The 21,210-nt window shown below is 42.6% G+C and overlaps 1 protein-coding gene across 4 annotated transcripts in view; it reads left to right on the top strand.

The window, feature by feature from the left end:
* Window positions 1-21,210, top strand: part of PRTFDC1 (phosphoribosyl transferase domain containing 1) — a 94,375-nt gene that overhangs the window by 65,126 nt on the left and 8,039 nt on the right. For all 4 annotated transcript variants that reach the window (XM_080811310.1, XM_080811311.1, XM_080811312.1 and 1 more), the window contains exon 4: window positions 10,395-10,460. In XM_080811310.1, the coding sequence (XP_080667436.1) occupies window positions 10,395-10,460 (66 nt within the window). The remainder of the gene's footprint in view (window positions 1-10,394; window positions 10,461-21,210) is intronic.

The following is a 21,210-nucleotide window of genomic DNA, read 5'->3' as shown; positions in this document are numbered from 1 at the left end:
ACAAGCAGGGATGTGGCAGAAAGACCTTCTGGGTGGAGGGGTCATCCATAAGACACACGATGATAAAATGAGGGTGTGTGCTGGACTTAGCCAGCAGATGGAACATAGACCCCAACCACTCAGAGCATGGCCTGTGGACCTGCCCCCTCCCTGTCACCTGGGAGCTCATGAGAAAGGCAGACTCTCAGGTCCCACCCCAGGCAGGATCACAGTCTGTGCGGGGGACTCCTGTGCACATTACAAGCACCTTGGTGGGGAGAGGAATTCTAGGGCAGAGTCAGACAGAAAGGTAGATTCTGATCAGACCCAAGAGAAAAGCTGTAGAACGTATCAAGTGGAGGTTTTGGAGCAAGACAGGGCGTTATCCTGTTTTCAGCCCCCTCACTTTCCAGCTGTGTGGACTTGGGCACTGTTACTTAGCAAAGTTACTTGCATTGGGATGATAACAGTGCCTGTTACCCCATAGGATTTTTTTTAAATGGACTTTATTTTTAAGAGCAGTTTTAGGTTCACATCAAAGTTGAGGGGAAAGTACAGAGCGTTCCCATATACCCCTGACCCCACACACTTACACCCTCCCCCACTATCAATATCCTACACCAGAGAGTTACATAGGTTACAACTGATGAACCTACATTGACATGCCATAACTCTGTGTTTGGACAAATGTGTAATGACATGCATCTATCATTATGGTATCCTAGAGTATTTATACTATTCTAAAAATCACCTGTGACCCACCTACTCATTCCCCCCACACTTACCAGCCTCTTTTACTATCTCCATAGTTTTGCCTTTCCCAGAATGTCTTGTGGTTGAAATCATAGAGTATATACCCGCATCAGATTGGCATCTTCACTTAGCCAGATGCATTTAACCATCTTCCATGTCTTTTCGTGGCTTGATAGCTCATTTCTTTTTAGTACGGAATGATATTCCATTGTCTGGGTGTACCACAGTTTATTTATCCTGTCAACGTACCGAAGGACATCTCTGCTGCTTCCAAGTCTTGGGAATTATGAATAAAACTGCTATAAACATTCAAGTGCAAGTTTTTGTGTGGACATAAATATTCAACTCCTTGGGTAAAGAACCAAGGAGAATGGCTGCTGGATGGTACCTCATGGGATTTTGCTAGGATTCACGTACGCGATATGTTTTGCGTAGCGACTGGCACTTAGTAAATGTTCGGTAAATGGTTCTCAAAGTCAGCCTTGCCTCTAATATGAATGCAGAGGCGCATCCCATTATTTCTAAATGTTTAAGGTTTTGAAGCTTTATAGCTTTGTCCATGGCCAGGCTCATGTGTCTCTCCAGATCCCCTGAGCTGGAGACTAAAGGAGCTGTACTCATCCCTGCAACCTGCAAGCCTGAGCAGAGTGGTGTGTCTGCTGGGCAGGGCAGGGCATAAGCTGGGCCCAGGACCAGCTCCTGGGTGGTGACTGAGCCTGCCTAAAACCGGCATGAGACTGACCCACTTAAGCTCTTCAGGGACTTGGGGAGGCTAGGCTTTTCTCCCTTGTGCCTCTTTTTCCTGATTCAGCCTCCAAGATGGTACCTGCTAAGCAGAGAGGCAGGAGGGACATGGTTATCTGGGGAGACACCTGATTTGGGTGGTGTAGAGTCACCAACCTGAAAACATGTCAACCCCTCTTTTTCTGGTTTCCCAAGATGAGGCTGTGCTTTTCTCCACCACCATCCTCTCCCCACCCTCCACAAACTTGACCCTATAAGGGGGTAGAGGGCAAGGTCCAGTTCAGCACACATTTCCCAGTTGCATAGTTCTTATTAGTGTAACGGTTACAGAACTTTCCAGAAACTCCCTTTAAGACCAAAAAGAAAAAAAGCAAATGTCTTTGTGTTTTGGTGTTTGTGATATGCAGGGGCCTCTTGCCTGGCTCTGAGGATGGGGGGAAAAAAATCAGACACTATTTTGCAAACATGGGCATCTTCAGAAATGTTTTGAGCTGAGAAGTGACACAAGATAGCAGATAGAAGTTTTTGGACCCAGAGTACAATTGGGTGGGAAGGAAGATAGATCCAAGTTTAATACTAAAAAGTGGTGTGGGTTCTAGAGGTTTCTCTGGTATGCTATCTGTTGCCAGTTCTTTCCCTTGGTCCTTCCTGTTCACATCCCCTTCCCCTGGTAATCCTAAAACCAGTTCATGAGAGCTGGTTTAAGGTTTCATTACTGTTGAACAACTATTTTCAGTTGTTGTTGTTGTTTTTCAAGTTGCAATTATAAATCTTCTCTGGGTATTTAGGAGGGAAAAATTGTATGGAGAAAATGGTCTTTCAAGAAAGAGTCAACCACTGGGATATGGCCATCCACATTTTAAAACACAGATTTTACTGAAGTCTTTTGGGGTCACTCAGATGTTTCCAGAGGCTCCACTTGTTTGTCCTTCTGATCCATAATTTAAAAACACAACTTCAACCAAAACAACAGCCCATACCAAGATTCAAAACAGAAGGATATCCTGCTTCCAAGTTTTCAGAGTTCATGTAAAGAGAAGTCACTGGATCTGTTTTCAAACTGTGTTTCCTCCTTCCTGGGGTCCTCTATAACTAAATTAAAATAAAAGTCTATTTTCTTCTTCCTGTTCTCTTTTTCTTTTCTTTTCTTTCACTCTCTCACTCTTTCTTTTTCTTTTTCTTCTTCTTCGTTTTCTTCAGCCTATAGATTCTTCACATCATTGTGGCCCCTTCTAACCTAGCTCCCCTTTATTTCTCATACAGAAAATAACCTTTCTCTGTTGGGTGGAGATTCCTCTTAGCTAACCCATACCCCTATTGGAGATGGGGTGGAGTAGAATACCAATCACAATGGAGTAATAAATCATTGTCATTAAGCAGAAAGCCATTTTGTTTTCAAATAAAGTCACATCATGTTTGCAAAATTAGACACACCAAATTCAGGAAATGCAAAGTACATGTGTACTTTCAAATGAGTGAAACTGTACATGCTAACCTGTATGGTTTTTTTCCTGGTTAAAACACTAGTTTGACTTTAAAATGTGTCTTTTACTAATCATGAAATGAATTCCTGTTATTAAGATATCTTAATAAATCATCTTTTCATATTTCTTGTGTTCAGAATTCACATGGATATGGGCATGTAGGTTTTAAAAAATATTGAGGAGACCGGGAACTGAGATAATAAGAATGTGAGAATGAAGAAATATCATTTGGATGGAAATCAGACGTAACAGAGGAAGGTCTACATTACTTCAGTCATCCCATCTTCCAAGTTACTCAAGGCAGATTTATTTAAGTCCTTCTCAGCTGAGCTTTACAGATATTTTCTCATGTGTTTGTTTATGGTTGTCATTTTTCTCTGAGTCCCATTGAGGAATAAGGTCCTTCAGGCTTCTGGACAGCTGGAGAAGAACTTAAAGGAATAGAAACCAAGTGCTGTCCGAGAACACTTGTTGTCAAGTGGGCAGGAGAAAAAGTATTAAAAATATAGCTAACGCATGTGCTCGGATGCTTTAGTATGATTCCATAAACACCGGATGCCACCATGTGCCAGCAACAGAGGGAACAATTAGGGTGACAGTAAAGCTGTTATGCTGAAGGAGTTTCCATTCTATTGGCAACTGCTACATTCACAAAAATAAACTCCAGTTGGATACAGTCTATCAACACGCAGATCTGTATAGAGTGTTATTGTGACACATATAAAGTCCAGGGGACTCTAGGAAAGCTTCCCAGAAGAGATGATGACTGAACTGAGTCTTGATGAAAGAGCACGAATTACCCATGTGAAGAAAGATGGAGACATGTGATATGAACAACCATGAGCTAAGACATGGAGGGTAATGCAGTAGGTTCTGTGCCGGGAACTCTTGGGGTCTCAGTGCAGAACAGTGCAGGACAGTGCAGGACATCAATAGTGATGAGACGTGTCACAAGTCATTTGTCGCTAGTAATATTTATCAAAATTTGCAAATACTGACTTGTCCTATAAGTTAGCATGGTATCTTAGTTGAGGTTCTTTTGTTTACAAGTAATATGTAAATCAATTTTAGATTACTTTAAGCTAACATGGTGGATTCATAGAAAGGAATTAGGGCAGCTCGTGATCCCCAAGGTAAAAATGCAGCTGGGCCTGGAAGGAGATGAGAAACCCAGCCTTCCATTCTCGTGTTCTACCACAGACCTTCTGCCGCCATCTTGCAAGGCAGTTTCAAGGTTAACTCCTTGCTCTACTAACTGTAAATGATTCTCACAAGGATCTAAAGAGAGTTCAGTATAAAAGTGGGCCAGAGCACCAGTTCCAAGTGGCTTCTGCCTGTTCAGGAGAAGGATGAAAACAGCAAAGTGGAATGACAGAAATTATGCCCACCAAACCATCTGCTGGAAAGCATCAGACAGCACAGTGTGGAAACTGGGAGGTCATTGAAAAACCCAAAAGGAAAACACATAAGAGGTCATTTTTAACCAAACTCCAGCTGGGATACAAAGTGTCAGTGCAATGACATGAGTCCTCCTTACCCAAATGCCTCATGGGTAGCAGTTAGCCTTGGTAAACCCTAACCACGGAGCACACCCGTGGAGTAGTAATACACGGAGTGAACTGAACGAAGAATACATCACAAGGTCAAATGTTAGGGCACCAGGTAGATTTGCAAGTTTCTTAGGAGAATATAGGGCCTGCTTTATGTACTGCTAACTGTACATGCCAGACACTTTTCTAAGTGCTTAATGTACATGAATTCCTTTAGTCCTCCAATAATCTTAAGAGGTAGGAATGATTAATATACCCTTTTTTAAATAGGAAAACTGAGGCACTGAGCCAGTAACTTCCTCAAAGTCATACAAGTCATGGAAGGTGGGGTTGTGATTGGAACCCAGGCAGTCTGTCCTTGAGGGGACCTGGGGAGCCACCTGGTCACTTAATCTCCACATTCTTCTTTCCACAGCATACCTTTTGCCCCCCACTCCCTCCGCATAGGTTGTAAGAAGGAGTTTCTAAACAAACACTCTCAGAAGCAGATGGGTAATTAAATGAACAGGAAACCAAAAGGTCAGTCAATTCCAAAGGAGAAAACACGAACATGATGGTTTTTCAAACCCGTTTTGCATGCACCACCTCACTGTGAACCCAATCAATGTAAGAGAGACAAGTAGAATTGTTCTGCTTGAAGCAACGGGCTCAGAAGCCATGCAGGCTCTGACCACACTGTGCCCTCTGCTCTGGCTTCAGGCAGCATGAAGGACTAAGGGATCCTGTTAAGAGTCCTGTCCTACATCAACCACTGGGTGAAGAAAAAACTGGGGATACTGGAACCCATTCACCTGTCCTTGTTCTCTGACTTGGCATCAGATGTTAGAGTTAAAAATAATAATAATTAGTGGTTTGCACCATTTCATTGTTTATTTTAATTTTTGTAAGATTTTATTTATTTATTCGACAGACAGAGATGACGAGTAGTCAGAGAGGCAGGCAGAGAGGAGGAGGAAGCAGGTTCCCTGTTGAGCAGAGAGCCTGATGCGGGGAGCTCGATCCCAGGACCTTGAGATCATGACCTGAGCCAAAAGCAAAGGCTTTAACCCACTGAGCCACCCAGGTGCCCCGGTTTGCACCATTTTAATCAGAAACTCTCCAGGTTAGCCATTAAACCTCCTTATAATGAAGACTTTCTGGGTTTTGTTTTGTATCTCTATCCACTTAATACAGGATCAGTGACCTTACTAAGCACAGAATAGCAAAGGGGAAAGATAATTGGGGAGGAAAAGCAAAGTTAAGGGATCTGTGGTGGCTGAGGATATTAAGAAGACTTGTGTGTGTACAGATTTTGAAGCAAGTGTCTCTGTCTTTGAAAACGAATGGCTTAGAGAGTGGTTCCTTTGTTTATTTATTTTCCTTACTTTTCCCCTTCCTGTTCCCCAAAAGGACAGGAACTCAGGATATTTATTCTTGCTCGGTGCTGTTTTTTTCTTTTTTTTTTTTTTTTTTTTAATTTGACAGATAGAGATCACAAGTAGGCAGAGAAGCAGAGAGAGAGGGGGAAGCAGGCCCCTGCTGAGCAGAGAGCCCGATGCGGGGCTCGATCCCAGGACCCTGAGACCATGACCTGAGCCGAAGGCAGAGGCTTAACCCACTGAGCCACCCAGGCGCCCCGGTGCTGTTTTTTTCTAAACATGATCTAAGCAGTCTAAAGTCTCCATAGGAGGAATTGTCACATCTGTGGGGCTGCTTGGGCGTGTCCCCTTGGTACCTGGAGATCGGGTCACCGAAATTAGTAATTTCCAAAATATTTCTTCCAAGGACACCAGGGCTAAATACCAGAGATTTCCTTGGTTTTTTGTGTTTTTTTTTTTTAAGATTTTATTTATTTATTCGACAGAGAGAGATCACAAGTAGGCAGAGAAACAGGCAGAGAGAGAGGGGGAAGCAGGCTCCCCCACCGAGCAGAGAGCCCGATGCGGGGCTCGATCCCAGGACTCTGGGACCATGACCCGAGCTGAAGGCAGAGGCTTTAACCCACTGAGCCACCCAGGCGCCCCTTCCTTGGCTCTTTAAATCTAAATAACCGCTCCCACCATTTCTCCAAGTTGTTGGCTTCTCTTGGCCACTTGAGCCCATGTATTTCCCCTCATTGTGTAAGCAGGACCCACTCCTTCTCTAGATTCCTCTCAAAGACGTACCATGCACTTCTCTCTTCTAGGAATACTGGGTGTTAAGGGCAGGGGTAGGTCACACCAGAATAACAAGGAGCCAGCCATTTTAGGGTTGAACTAGACCTCTTCACTTACTAGCAATTCCTCTTTGGGCAAGTTATGTAAATGCTCATTGCTCAGGTTCCTGGTTTGTAAGCTGGGAGTTAAATAAAACCTATACTGGGCTTTACTGAACCTTAGCAAAGCCAATCAATCCATTCTGAGACAAACTCTTCTAGAGCATAGGAAAAAAATGATAAGTAACCACTCGATGCATTGTATGGGGCTAGTATAACTTTGCTTTAAACTATAAACCCATCTGACTTACGAAGATAAGACGAAAAATCCCAAATAAAATATTATCAAGGAAAAACCAAGGATGTTTTTAAAAAAAACACATCAATCCTAGGACTATAAGGATGCTTTTGAGCCATTAGAAAAATATCATGGTTAAACACAGTGGATTGACTGCATACAATTAGCTCTATTCCCTCCTGAAACCCCACCAAAATGGCAGTAAAGAAAGAAATGGAAGTATATATTTGCAAGGACAAAGAGGAGGGGAGAGATGTCAATGGTTTTTAGGAGGCAAAAGTGATTAAGGAAGGGCACTGACTCAACCTAATAGAGAAAGTGAAAATCTAAATGCCTGTGGAGGGAATTGTTGATGAGAATTACAGGATTTGTGCCACAGAATTTCTGAAAGGCTCACAAGTTAGTCACTAGGTTCTTAGAAGATGGAGCGATGGGGGAATGGGCTAAAGGAGCAAGGGGTTGGGGAACATATGAATGGAGAAGATTGTCCTATGAGTTCCCTTCTCCAACCCAGCAAGACATGAAAGCCTCCTTTGCTGGAGTCATTAAACCAGGGGAGCTCCAGACCTCAGTGTACCAAAGAGGTCTGAGGAGTGACCATTTCCTAAGAAGGTAGGAAAGAAGGAAGCAAGCAGGAAAGAAGGAAGGGAGGGAGGAAGGAAGGAAGCAGGGAAGAAGGCAGGGAGAGAGGGAGGAAGAAAGGAAGGATGGAAGTAGGGAAGGGAGAGAGGGAGGGAGAGGGGGGAGGGAGGGAAATTAATCATATCCAACATTTACTGAGTACTTACCATGTGCCAGGCTCTGTTCTAAATGATCAGTATATATTAATTTGTTTGATCTTCATAACAGCTCAGCAAATAGGCCAATAAATGTACAAAGATAGCCGAGACAATTTTTTAAAAAGAACACAAAAACGGGACTTACACTACCAGATACTAAAACATACTAAAAAGCTATAATAATGTAACAGTATGGTTTGGATGCTAAAATAGACATTTAGGTAAGGAAACAGAAGAATATAGAAACTGGCCCTCATGTATGAGAATAAAAGATAATGATAAAAATGATGTTTCCAACTAGTAGGGGAAAAAACCCAAACAATTCAGTAAGTGGTATTGGGACAATTGACTATAGACATTTGGAAGATACAAGTTCCAGATGAGTTAAGGACAAATGTAATAATAAAAACATGTTATAAACTTGGACTCTAAGGAAGGTCTTCTGAACTAAGACTTGCTTGGCAACATGCTGAAGGCGACACTTAGAGCAAGCACATTATTTAGCTTTCTGATATATTGTGCTTTTTGTTTTTAATCAGTAGAATAAAGATGGTAATAGAATTATAATGAAGACTACGCTGATTGGCAGCGGGTGAATCTCGTTTGTTACATCAAACTTTGTGGTTTAATGGTTGCATCCAATTCTGCATACCTCCCTCCTCTGGAGGTATTGAAATGTTATTTTTCCTGCTGCTATGAGCAACACATTTGAGTCTAATATGCAGACATTCCCCCTATGTTAACTCCTGTGTCTCAGCACCTGTACAAGTGATAAGAATATCTCTCCTTTGACATTTTGGACAAGTCCCTAACCTACTGCATGACTGGTTGTGAATGTATGGTTATGAATGCCCATCCAGAAACAGCAAAAGATCTGTGAATTCTGGATGTTCTTTGACTTTCTCCTTTTGAGATCAGTTCCCATAAGAAGAAAATTTTTGGTCTCACCTACTTGGTGGGCATCCTGTCCACTCCACTGCCGTAAAGAATGAATGCTTTACCACGTGAAGTGAAAACATTTTAAGGTCATTACTCCCCCCTCTGGAGTGGTAAGGTAAAAAGATAAAGGTTGCTTCATTGGTGAAACTGTTCTGTGGGTTATTTGGCTGCTTTTCATCTTCCCAGATAACCCATTCTACGACAAAGTAGCTCTATGCCTAGATAGAGACTCAATTGCAAGTGACAGAATCCAATTCAAACCAACCCAAGAACTTTCCTAAGGGGACAAATTTGCTTCAGTCGCTGCAAAGTCCAAGGCCTGATATAGCTTCGGGCGTAGCTGGTTTACCGACCCAGGTAAGGCCTGGCTCCACCTGATCCTTAGGAACTGAACCACACCTGCTCCCCACCCCACCACCAGGAAAGGGGCAGAGCCTTTTTGCCAGAGTAAGAGAGGAGAGCCCAGAGCTCAAAGAGCCACAGCGGTGACCTGAGATGTTTCCTGGTTCATCGAGTCCTGCATGAAGTGCAGCACCATGACCTTCTCCCCTAGGTTATTGCTGGAAGGTCTGGCTTGGTTGTGAATCCAAGGTCTATAGGGTATCTGCGTCAGCCCCTCTGCTGTGTCTCCCCAGTGAGGCCAGAAAACAAGTTGCCTGTCTCTGTTTCCTGTTCTGCCTCCATGTTATTTTGTTGTGATAGGAACTAGGTAATAATCCATATTTGGTTGTGTGTGTGTGTGTGTGTGTGTGTGTGTGTGTGTGGTTTAATTAGGACAGGATGATAGGCGATATAAACCATCCAGAAAGTGGATACTCATGACCTCTAACGGAACTGGCGTGAAAATCTCTTAAACATATTCCTGGGCCTGCACAAAGTTCCTGAGGCTTCTTCATTCATGCCTGAAGGTCTGAGTGCAATAGTTCTTGATCCGTGTGAACTCTTAGAATTGCCCTCGACAGGGTGGCTCAGTCGGTTAAGCGTCTGCCTTCGGCTCAGGTCACGATCCCAAAGTCCTGGGATCGAGCCCCTTGTGGAGCTCCCTGCTCAGTGGGGAGCCTGCTTCTCCCTCTCCATCTGCCCCTCCCCCTGCTTGTGCTCTATTGCACTGTCTCTGTTAAATAAATTAATTTTTTAAAAAATTGCCCTGGACCTCAGAGGGGGGACTGGACCTGTATTGGTAGGAGGAAAGAGGAGGCCCCTAATTTCTTTGGGAACCACTACCTGTTTGCTACCCCCTGGAGCAAAGGATGGGGCTTGGTGGCCCAGCCAGAAAAATGCGTGGCCCATTTCTGCCCACCCCTACATACACCACCCACCCCCCCATAAACCGTAGCCCCCTCCACCCAGGGAGGTCCCAGAACTTGACAGCCTTCCCCAATTCCGTCTGCCTCAGGATAGACTCGGGCACCTTCCATCATTTCTGTGTTCCCAAATTAGGTCTGTTGGTTTTCTCTCCACTCCTTTTATCAGCACCTCTCCACAGTCTCTCCCCTCTGGGAGCCATCCCAAAGCTTTGTCTCCAGCACCGTGGCAGGCGGGTGGCTCTCGGTAACCAGGGGCAACCAGGAATCTGTACCAGCTATTTGTGCCGCATTTGTCAGGCGCAATCGAGCCGCGAGCTGGGCGGACAGGGAAAATGTGCCGCAAAGGTTTTCTTGCACAGTGAAATATTATCTTCGCTTTTTTTTTTAGAACGACCAGTCCATGGGCGAGATGCAGATAATTGGAGGCGAGGATCTTTCAACACTGGCTGGAAAGGTTTGTTAATGTGACTCCGCTGGGGCTGCACTGATGTCATGGGGAAATCAGTGACCTTCATTTCAGGTCAGCTCTCGCAATGCATTTCAGACACTCTCCGGGGTTGGCTAATTCATGCAAATGGATGTGTGAATCCTTTTAATGATTTCTTCCTTCTAAAACACTCCTTTTATAAGGCTTCCAGGACCCGAGGCAGACCAGATCTTTGGGCTCCAACCTTCCTTCCAATCTCATTTCAGACAACCCCGTATTACAAAATCCCTTGGTGCTCCTGCTTTCTTCCTTTTCTCTTCTTGCCGTTCCTCCGGAAAAGGAACCTTTATTTGTGTGCTTTTTTGTCTCTCATCTATGCCTCAGCACCTAGGCCTTGCATTAAGACATTTAAACAGGTTTGTTGAAATATCTAAAATTTAAGGAGGGGATTCAAAAAGGACTTCTGGAGAGCATATGTTTCAACCTTATGCCCTTTTCACTCCCATGCAAAAAATGCAATCCATTAAATCATGGGCGAACACCTCCACTTTCAACTTGGCGTTCCAGACCTTCCAATGCTTAATAATTAAGTGAAAATCTGTTTGGATTCTGACATAAATACATCCATGGAAGGAAGCGTTGTTTCCTAAAGCACGTGGCCTTTGTGGAAATGGGCCCCAAGATTCAAGTTCTGCTGTGAATCCAAGCGACAGCTCTATCGACATCTCTAGTACTCATTATCCTTGAACAACTTTAGCTTTCCGAGTGACAGGAATCAGTCTCTAGCACAAGTTTAATCTCTCCTGTTTGTGGTTGTTATTGTGATGCAACATCTGGATGGGGTAAAGGAATAGCAGACACTTAACAGAAACATGTATAATAACATTAGGAACACGACAGAGCCCCAAGGGCTCTACCTATACAAACCAGCTTCTTTCCCTCTACTCTTTAGAAAGCCTCGTAGCCATCCAAGTGGGGCATTGCTATCTAGGTGTAAATTATATTCCACAGAAATTGGAATTAACTGGCTGATGTTAATGTATCACGAGGCCACCATGTGATATTACTACATCAGTGCATGAAATAACATCCTTGGGGCGCCTGGGTGGCTCAGTCCATTGAGCGTCCGACTTTGGATCTCCGCTCAGGTCTTAATCTCGTGGTTGTGAGTTTGAGCCCCACGTTGGGCACCACGCTGGGCTGGAGCCTACTTAAAACAAATAATAAAAATAAAAATGACGTGCTAGAAAATTAAAATACTCAATTTCCAGAAATTCACAACTTTTCACAACCCTGAAGTGGCCTTTAACTAAGTCATTTTGGGACTTTGTTGGAGGACATTGCCTTACAGGTGTATGACACAAGAGAAATACCGTACCCTGTGCAGTATTACACAATCACCATGGGCTATTACCAGGGGAGTCTGTCAAAGTGTCAATTCTAAGAATTCTAAAGGAAGGCCAAGAAAATAGATGCATATAAAATTGGTTTTTCTTTCCTACTTTTTTAACATCATCTTCTATTTCATTTTAAAGTGCTCTCCCTCTTACATGAGTATTGGATATTCCCTTCCCTTAAGAGACAGAGAGTACGGTGGGGAAAGGGTAGTTTCCTACAAAGCACAGAGTGATAGGAGGGGTGATAGTACTAAGCCTCAGTATCCCTCCCAGAATTACTACAAAGACACCCTCCTGCCATGAGAAAATAGAGATCATGGAAGTTCAGGTGGGAGAGGGAGAAAATCAGCCAGCAGGAAGTATAAGCACGAGTCAGCTTCAGTGTTTTGTTCCCAAGACAAATGATTCTTCCAGGTTACCAGGTGCTACTCCATGGTATCTTTACACTCACGTTTATGCGTGTGCATCGATGGATTTCTATATATGCTGAAACGTGCGCTGAGTCGAACCCCTTGAGCTTAGAACACACAGGGTAAATATATCTAAGATGAATCAACATTGGTTAGCCAGGTTCTCAACGGTCACAACAACGTAGGTTTAAAGATCACGCATCGTTAGGCATTCCAGTGAACCTAGACTCACATCGGAGCGGAGTACTTGATGAACCGGTGTAGACCACACTCGGTGTTCTCAAATGTGTTTTAAATCTGCCCACTTCTCTCCATCTTCATGGTAATCACCCGAATCTAGACTTTTGCAGTAGCAAAATGTGGTCTATGGCAGGGCTTAGTAAACATTTTTAGGGATGGGCCAGGCAGTAAATGTCTTTAGAGTTTGAGGGCTGTATAGTCTCTGTTGCAACTACTTATTCTATTACAGCATGAAACCAGCAAGCAGCCATAGATAAAATGGAAACAAACGGACTTGGCTGTGCTTCAGTAAAACTTTATAAAAATGGGCAGCAGGCCAGATGGGCCATAGTTTGATGACCTCTGGTCTAGGAACCAGCAAGGTCAGCATCACCTGCGAACTAATTAGAAATGCAGTATCTCAGATCCCACTGCAGATCTTCTGAATTAAGTCTTCCCTTTAACAAGAGGTCTAGATGGTTCCTATGCACGTGCAAGTTTGGGAAGCACTGGTCTAGGGCCAGACCACTACTATCCCTTCTCCGGGATGCTATGGTAGCCTAACTAGTCTCCTCGAACTTCTGCCTTCATTTAACTCTTGCTACACTCCAAACTATTCTCCAAAAAACAACAGCCAAAGAGATCTTCTTAAAATACACATTGGATCCCCTCACTTGCCTACTGAAAACCTTTCAACAGCCTCTCAATTACAGTTGTCAGACTTAGCAAAAAAAAAAAAAAAAAAAAAAAAAAAAACCACCATACACACACACAAAACAGAGAACAGGATGCCAACAAGCTGAATTTGAATTTCAAATAAACAATGAATACATTTTTAGTATAAGCATGTCACATGCAATAATTGCTTAAGTATTTAAGCTCAAAAGTCATTTATTGTTCATCTGAAATTCAAATGGAACTGGGTGTTCTGTATTTTATCTAGGAACCCTACTCCCAGTGTTCTGAGATTATAATCCAACCTCCTTCTCACAGCCTGTAAGACCTATGTGATCTGGCCCTGTTTCCCTCCCACCATCACTGTACACCGCTCACCCCTCCTCATAGTGCTGTCACCACACTGGTTAAGCTCCTTCCAGCCAAGACCTTGGACAAGCTTGGCCTCCAACCTGGAATCCATTTTCCTCCTATCCATCAGGGCTCAGCCTCCTGTGTAAGGGAGGCCTTCCCTGTCTCTCTGTCTAAAACGAGCAAACTGTCTTTCCCTTGCACACTCCCCACATTCCCCATTCATCTCTGCATCAGTACCCTCTTTCAAGACAAACGCTTTCCACAGTTTGCAGTGTTTACTTTGAGGCTAATTTTTTTATGTCTGTTTTCCCCACCAGACTGTGTAAGGTGGGCAGGGACCCTGCCTATATTATTCACCGTCTTATGTCCTGCATCGTGCACGGTGCCTAGCTGACAGGTTGGAATAAATATTTGGTGACTGAGCGAGGGCAGGCTCCTCTTTCTCTTAGAAAGAAACCAGAAAGATGTTTTCAGTGAAGTATGGGAAAGGGAGGTCACGGCAGAGGGAACAGTAAATAGAAGTCCATCTAGTGGGGCACCTGGGTGACTCTGTCGGTTAGGGGGCTGCCTTCGGCTCAGGTTGTGATCCCAGGGTCCTGGGATCGAGCCCCGCATTGGGCTCCCTGCTCAGTGGAGAGCCTGCTTCTCCCTCTCCCTCTGCCTGCCTCTCTGCCTACTCTCTATCTATGCCTCTGTCAAATAAATAAATAAAATCTTAAAAAAAAAATAAATCTGTTTAGCCAGACCAAAGGACACATCAGCCAGCAGGTTGGGTTTAAGCTGAATGAGAAATCTGTCAAATGAGAGCACATTGTCTTCGAGAAGCAGAAGGGCTTTGGTGTCATAAGAGATTCAAAGTGGGGACTGGGTTGGCGAATGCTGCACACCTGAGGATGGACGAGTGAAAACAATGTCACTTAACTTTCGGAATTTCCTTTCCCTTAAGTAGATAAAGACATTCATATGGCCTTATCTGTTCACCCATTCTTCAGCCTTTCAGAGAAAGGCTATGCATTAAGAGTTAGAGAGAACTTTAAAAAAATGTTTCGGGGGGGGACGCCTGGGTGGCTCAGTTGGTTAAGCAACTGCCTTCGGCTCAGATCATGATTCCAGCATCCTGGGATCGAGTCCCACATCCAGCTCTCTGCTCGGCGGGGAGCCTGCTTCTCCCTCTGCCTCTGCCTGCCACTCTGTCTGCCTGTGCTCTCTCTCTCTCTAACCAATAAATAAATAAAATCTTAAAAAAAAAAAAGAATTAAAAAAAATGTTTCGGGGCACCTGGGTGGCTCAGTGGGTTAAAGCCTCTGCCTTCAGCTCAGGTCATGATCTCAGGGTCCTGGGATCAAGCCCCGCATCAGGCTCTCTGCTTAGCAGGGAGCCTGCTTCCCCGTCTCTCTCTACCTGCCTCTCTGCCGACTTGTGATCTCTGTCTGTCAAATAAATAAATAAAATCTTAAAAAAAAAAAAAAAGGGTTCAAGCCCCAATTAAAAAAAAAAAATGTTTCAGAGGCCCTCCAGAATCTTTCCATCATGCAGAATGTACACCAGCTTGGGGAGAGAAGAACAAACTTGAAAAGGCGCCCAACAATAGGTGGGTAGTCTTTTCAGTGGTTGTCGAGAGAAGTCGAACCTCAGTAAACACCTGCATGGAACGGAAGGGTTATTGTGGGCCATCATCCAACTTCTCCCTTACAAAGTGATTACACAATTTCTCAATCAATACATTTACACTGAAGCTACATTTATCATTATCTTATTACACTGCCATCAACTTGTACACCTTTTTTTAATGCTCGGCACCCCGAGGAGAACTTCAAGAGTCTTCCCACACGAAATTCTTTCCTTGCCCTTAAAAGAAATCCAGAGAAGGAATGATTCCTTGGGATTTTGACTGTCTTCACAAGAGGAAGTGGTTTTGCTTGGGACCAGAAAGCCTGGGGGAAAGGGAGAGAAAATACTTGAGAAAAGGGAGGAAGAGCATCATGAGACGAGGGACGAAGGAGGGAAATAAGAGATCCAGAGGACAAGAGCAGACCAATGTGACCGAAAGAAATCAGCTCAAAATAGAGAAACAATGCTTTAAAACACCGAGAATGTAAATTGGGTTTGGTTTGTAGAATATATTAAAGGTCTCAATAAAGAGTTTAACTTGCTCAGAAAAGCAAAGAGGAGTCGCAAACGTTTTTGAGCAGAAATGACATCAAGAAGCTGTGTTTTGGGGGCCGCCTGGGTGGCTCAGTGGGTTAAGCCTCTGCCTTCGTCTCAGGTCATGATCTCAGGGTCCTGGGATCGAGCCCCGCATCGGGCTCTCTGCTCGGCGGGGAGCCTGCTTCCCCCTCTCTCTCTGCCTGCGTCTCTGCCTACTTGTGACCTCTCTCTGCCAAATAAATAAAATCTTTAAAAAAAAAAAAAAAAAGAAGCTGTGTTTCGGGACAGTGAACTTAATGGGAAGGTAGAGTAACTGAGGGAGGGAGAGAGACTCCAGGCAGAGAAACCAGTCAGGAGGCCCTATGGGCAGGGCACACGCGAGCACTAGACCCACAGGAGCTAAGTAGGGGCCTTGGAGAAGGCACAGCGCTTTCCAAAGGAGCAGTAGCAGAGCTAAATGATGAAATGAAGGAGGGAGAGTTAGAAAAGATTTTTTTTTTTAAGATTTATTTCTTTATTTGAGAGAGAGAGTGTGTGAGTGGGGCGAGGGACAGAGGGAAGAGGCAGAGGGAGAGAAACTCAAGCAGACTCCTGGCTGAGCGCGTGGATCCCGATACAGGGCTCGATCTCACAACCCTGAGATCATGCATGACCTGAGCCGAAATCAGGAGTTGGATGCTTAACCAACTGAGCCACCCAGGAACACTGGAAGGATTTTTTTTTTTTTAAATCAAATTTGTTTATAAAAGAACTTTTTTTTTTTTTAAGATTTTTATTTATTTATTTGACAGGCAGAGATCACAGATAGGCAGAGAGGCAGGCAGAGAGAGAGGAAGGGAAGCAAGCTCCCCACTGAGCAGAGAGCCCGATGCGGGGCTCGATCCCAGAACACTGGGATCATGACCTGAGCCGAAGGCAGAGGCTTTAACCCACTGAGCCACCCAGGTGCCCCTATAAAAGAACTTTTAAAAACATGGGGACATAGCTCACCTATATAATTATCCATACGTTATAAGCCCCATAACTGTACTGCATAACTTCTCATATTCTCTAAAGATGTGTGGCTAAAATATTCAGAAAAGAGACTACAACCCCCACGGACCTCTCTCTTTCTTGGCTCCTTTTTTTACTTTTCTTTCCTTCTTTCTTTCTCTCTTTCTTTCCTTCCTGCTTTTTTTTTCTTCTTTCTTTCTTTCTTTCTTTTTTTTTTTTTTTTAAAGCAAAGAAAAGGAAGCCCATAAGGGAAGCTGGCTGAGTCATGGTTCTAAATAGGTCATGGCTGTTGAATAAAGGGAACCCTCAATGATTAAGTTAAATGGCCTCGTCGGCTCACAGTGTTTAAAAGCGTTTTCCTCAGTGTGTTCAAGCTGTCTGCACAACGTGCTCTCTGGGTGATTTTTTTTCAAAGATTGATTTAATCCTGGCACTTCATAAAATGTGTGTACCCATTAAAGCAAGAAGATTTTATTCATGTTCAAGGGAAATCTTTGAAAGGGGTGGAATAAAACCAAATGCATGGAGGCAGACCCAAATCTGGCAACAGGAAAACACAGATGTGCAGGTTAAATGCAAGATTTCAGGAGACGTGCCACCTTCCTCCACCAAATAAGTTTCTAATCCAATGCCAGAATGAAGCGTCGGAACCTGCCAAATTTCCTCCTTGGCTGCCTTAACTATTTAAATCATTCCTTTTTACTGCCTCTGACTAGGCTGAGAACAATAATGGAAATGCCCACCGACTGATGATTCTGGCAATTTTGTGAATTATCACATAAAGTGAAATGCCGAACTGCATTCCTTTCTCCGTGGGGTTCATATTCACACTCCTACCCATGCTCCGCACCCACAATGAGCCCATCATCATTACTGCCATCCCTCTGCTGGGCGTGACTATAGCTGCAAAACTGTGTTGCTGCCGATTAGACTGTGGTGTGCTAATCAGTCTGCATGTTAAAAGACTGAAAGTGGGAATAACCTATTTAAGAAAATCACTTAGATTTTTGTAACTCCTTCCTTCTTTCTTTTCTTCTCTTTCTTCTTTCCTTTCTTTTTCTTCAGGAAACTTGAGGTGATTAGCTTCCATCGGGATTGCACCATAGCAACGAAAGGACACACTCCAGAGACCCCCATAGAATTTTTGCCTGTGGCCCCCCCAGGTTGCAAATTTTACTTACTTTCCAGGAGGAAATGAGCTAGGTGTGATGAGATGACTAAGACAGTAACTGGCAGACATCTCAGATTCAGTGATGGGAGTTATCAGATTGGAAGCGTTTAAGAGGCACAGCGTGTCCTGAAAAAATTTCTAAGGTTGCCCACTCAAAAAAAAAAAAAAAGAGGGGATTTTGGAAGATTTCTTGGTGCAAAATTAAAAGCAGTAGACATTAATTATAGGTTAGTTAAGGGGGAATTGTACATCGTTAAGGAAAAATAATGGAGGGAATGTGTCAAAGTATAACAGACTAGAGAGAGAAATGGGGTCAAAATTGTTGATTTGTTCCACAGGCATTTCTGTGGAAATGGAAACAGAAGACCGTTTCTACCGGTCTCCATGTTATATGCTGATCGTATAAAGATGAATTTGTCTTTGTCCCTTTGTGGAGCTAATTCTGGTATGTTAAAATGTAAAGAGAATAGTACTCTTAGACAGTAGTGAAAATGTTTCCAAAGTTGGGGCAGTCACTTTCTCTGTAGTCTTGAGATATTTGTTCTGTATGGCAATTTCCAAAGGTACTAAAGGTATTGCTTTTTTTGGAAGTGAACTTTTCATACAACAGGTAGGTTTCTAATAATCTGGACAATAAACCCATGTATTACTTAGGAAAGATTTTGAAAATAGTGTGATGTTCTGTAAGGGAAAAGAAATATCTGTATTGACGGCTCTATTTAACTCACTAAAGAATTCTAGATTTCTGCATAGCCCCCTTTCAGGAGCAGATGGGTTTTTTATATTGGTATTCCCTTGACCATCATTTATGAACCCACTAAATAATTTTACTTTTTTTTTTAGATTTTATTTATTTATTTGAGAGAGAGATCACAAATAGGCAGAGAGGCAGACAGAGAGAGAGGGGAAGCAGTCTCCCTGCCAAGCAGAGAGCCCGATGCAGGACTCGATCCCAGGACCCTGAGACCATGACCTGAGCCGAAGGCAGAGGCCCAACCCACTGAGCCACCCAGGTGCCCCAATAATTTTACTTTTTAAATACCATACACAACTCAGAAAGTTCTTTGTGTTGTTTCAGATTTTATCAACCCACTTAACCTCTTTAATTCTCCAAAATCCTTTGAGAAATATAGTTAAACCATAATTAACTAATGTTTTCTTCATAACAATCCTTCCAAGAAAGAAAGAAAGAGAAAGAGAAAAATAAAGAAAAGGAGGGTTGTTGCAGTCTAAGACACTGGATGATGACAGGGAAAACAATTAGGAATTCCAAGGAAAGAAACAAACTAAAAGGGAACGTAATTATAGTATACTACTTGACTCTGTAGTGGGAAAAAACATGAGCAGGACAAGAAGATACAGTCATAACAAAGTATCTACCCCAGGGGGGAGAAAAAGAAGTGAGATAGTGTAAAACAACAAAATTCTTATCATTATATCATGTAGTAAATAGATGATGTCTAAAATTACTAAATTGGGAAATAGAAGTAAGTAAAAGAGACTATTTTAAATTAAAAGAGAATTAAAGACCCAATACATGGGCTTTGATTACCCAGAGCAGCTACAAAGGCCATTTTAAAGACAACTAGGGCAATCTAAATATGTCCTAAGTTTTATACATGATATTAAGAAATTATTGCCATATAAAGAATGTGTGATACACACACACACACATACACACACACACAATGGAATATTATTCAACAATAAGAAATTAGGAAATCCTGGGGCGCCTGGGTGGCTCAGTGGGTTAAAGCCTCTGCCTTCAGCTCAGGTCATGATCTCAGGGTCTTGGGATCGAGCCCCGCATCAGGCTCTCTGCTCCACAGGGAGCCTGCTTCCTCCTCTCTCTCTGCCTGCCTCTCTGCCTACTTGTGATCTCTGTCTGTCAAATAAATAAAATATTTAAAAAGAAAAAAAAGAAAGAAAGAAATTAGGAAATCCTGCCATTTGTGACAACATGGATGGACCTTGAGAGGATTATACTAAGTGAAGTGAGTCAGATAGAGAAAGACAAATACTGTACGATCTTATTTGCAGGTGGAATCTAAAATAAAACAAAACAACACAAAAACTGGACTCACAGAAAAAGAGATCAGATTTGTGGTTACCTGAGGCAGGAGGGTGGGTGTGGGGGTACGGAAATCAGAAGAAGGTGACCAGAAGGTTCCAACTTTCAGTTATAAGGTAAATAAATATTAGGGATGAAATGTACAATACAATGACTATAGCTAACACTGTTGTATGTTATATACAAAGGCTGTTAAGAGAGTAAATCCTAAGAGTTCTCATTATAAGGAAAAAATTGTTTTCTTTTTTTGCTTTCTTCTCTTACTGTATCTATGTGAGATGATGGGTGCTAACTAAATTTCTTGAGGTAATCATTTTATAATATATATAAATCAAACCATTATGCTGTACACCTTAAACTTATACGGTGTAGTTTATGTGTATGTGTATGTCAATTATGCCTCGATAAAACTAGAAAAAATGAAAAACATAAAATAAATGGATTATTGTCATTTTTGTTAGGTGTGATAATATTTTGGCTATGCATAATATAGAATGCCATGATAACTTTAATATAAAGTACATAAGCATTTTTAAACACTTTACAGTTAGATACACAGCAACATTTAGAAAATCTTTAGACTTTCCTATTTGATTTTGAATCTGTATATGCATTCCTTGATTTTAAAATATGTTTAAGTAATTTTGATAATGTATTTCTGGATTAGTGCACATTCAAGTCCCACTTCCCAGTCACCACTGTATCTTACAGTTAAAGCTAATCCATTCAAAGATGACTCCTGCTTTGCAAGGTTCCAAGCTTTTAAACAACAAATTTAATTATGTTCTGTGCACTTTATCTAATTAGGCAAGAAGGCAGACTAACAGAGTTTTAAAGAGTTTTTCATTATAAGATTGAAACCAAAAAAAAGATTATGAGCTAGGGAATTAAATTAACCAAGTATTCTCCAAGTATTTGGGTTGGTTAACAGGCATGGTTGGTAAGCCTCAATCAGACTAAAAATGCACATCCTAACTAACTGTTGTGGGATAATGGTTAAGAACATAGCAAATGTGTTCAGAATACCAAGGGGACTCCTCTGTCTCTGTGACTTTTAGGGTAGGGGATACTGTGGGCATGGCCTACTTTAAAAATGGATGAGATAAGCTTACATTTCAATGATAAAACTAGGATTTTTTAAATGTATTTAATTGGGGTGGGGAGTTGGATTGCTCCATCGGTTAAGCATCTGACTTCTGCTCAGGTCATGATGTCAGGGTCCTGGGATCGAGCCCCACATTGGGCTCTGTGCTCAGCAGGGAGTCTGCTTGGCCCTCTCCCTGTACCCCTCCCCTACCTTACACACTCTCTCTCTCAAAAAATAGATAAAATCTTTAAA

This window comes from Martes martes (genome assembly GCF_963455335.1).
Source record: "Martes martes genome assembly, chromosome: 8".
Classification (NCBI taxonomy): Eukaryota; Metazoa; Chordata; class Mammalia; order Carnivora; family Mustelidae; genus Martes; species Martes martes.
The sequence above is the reverse complement of the archived record's forward strand: the minus strand, read 5'-3'. Positions and strand labels throughout refer to the sequence as shown.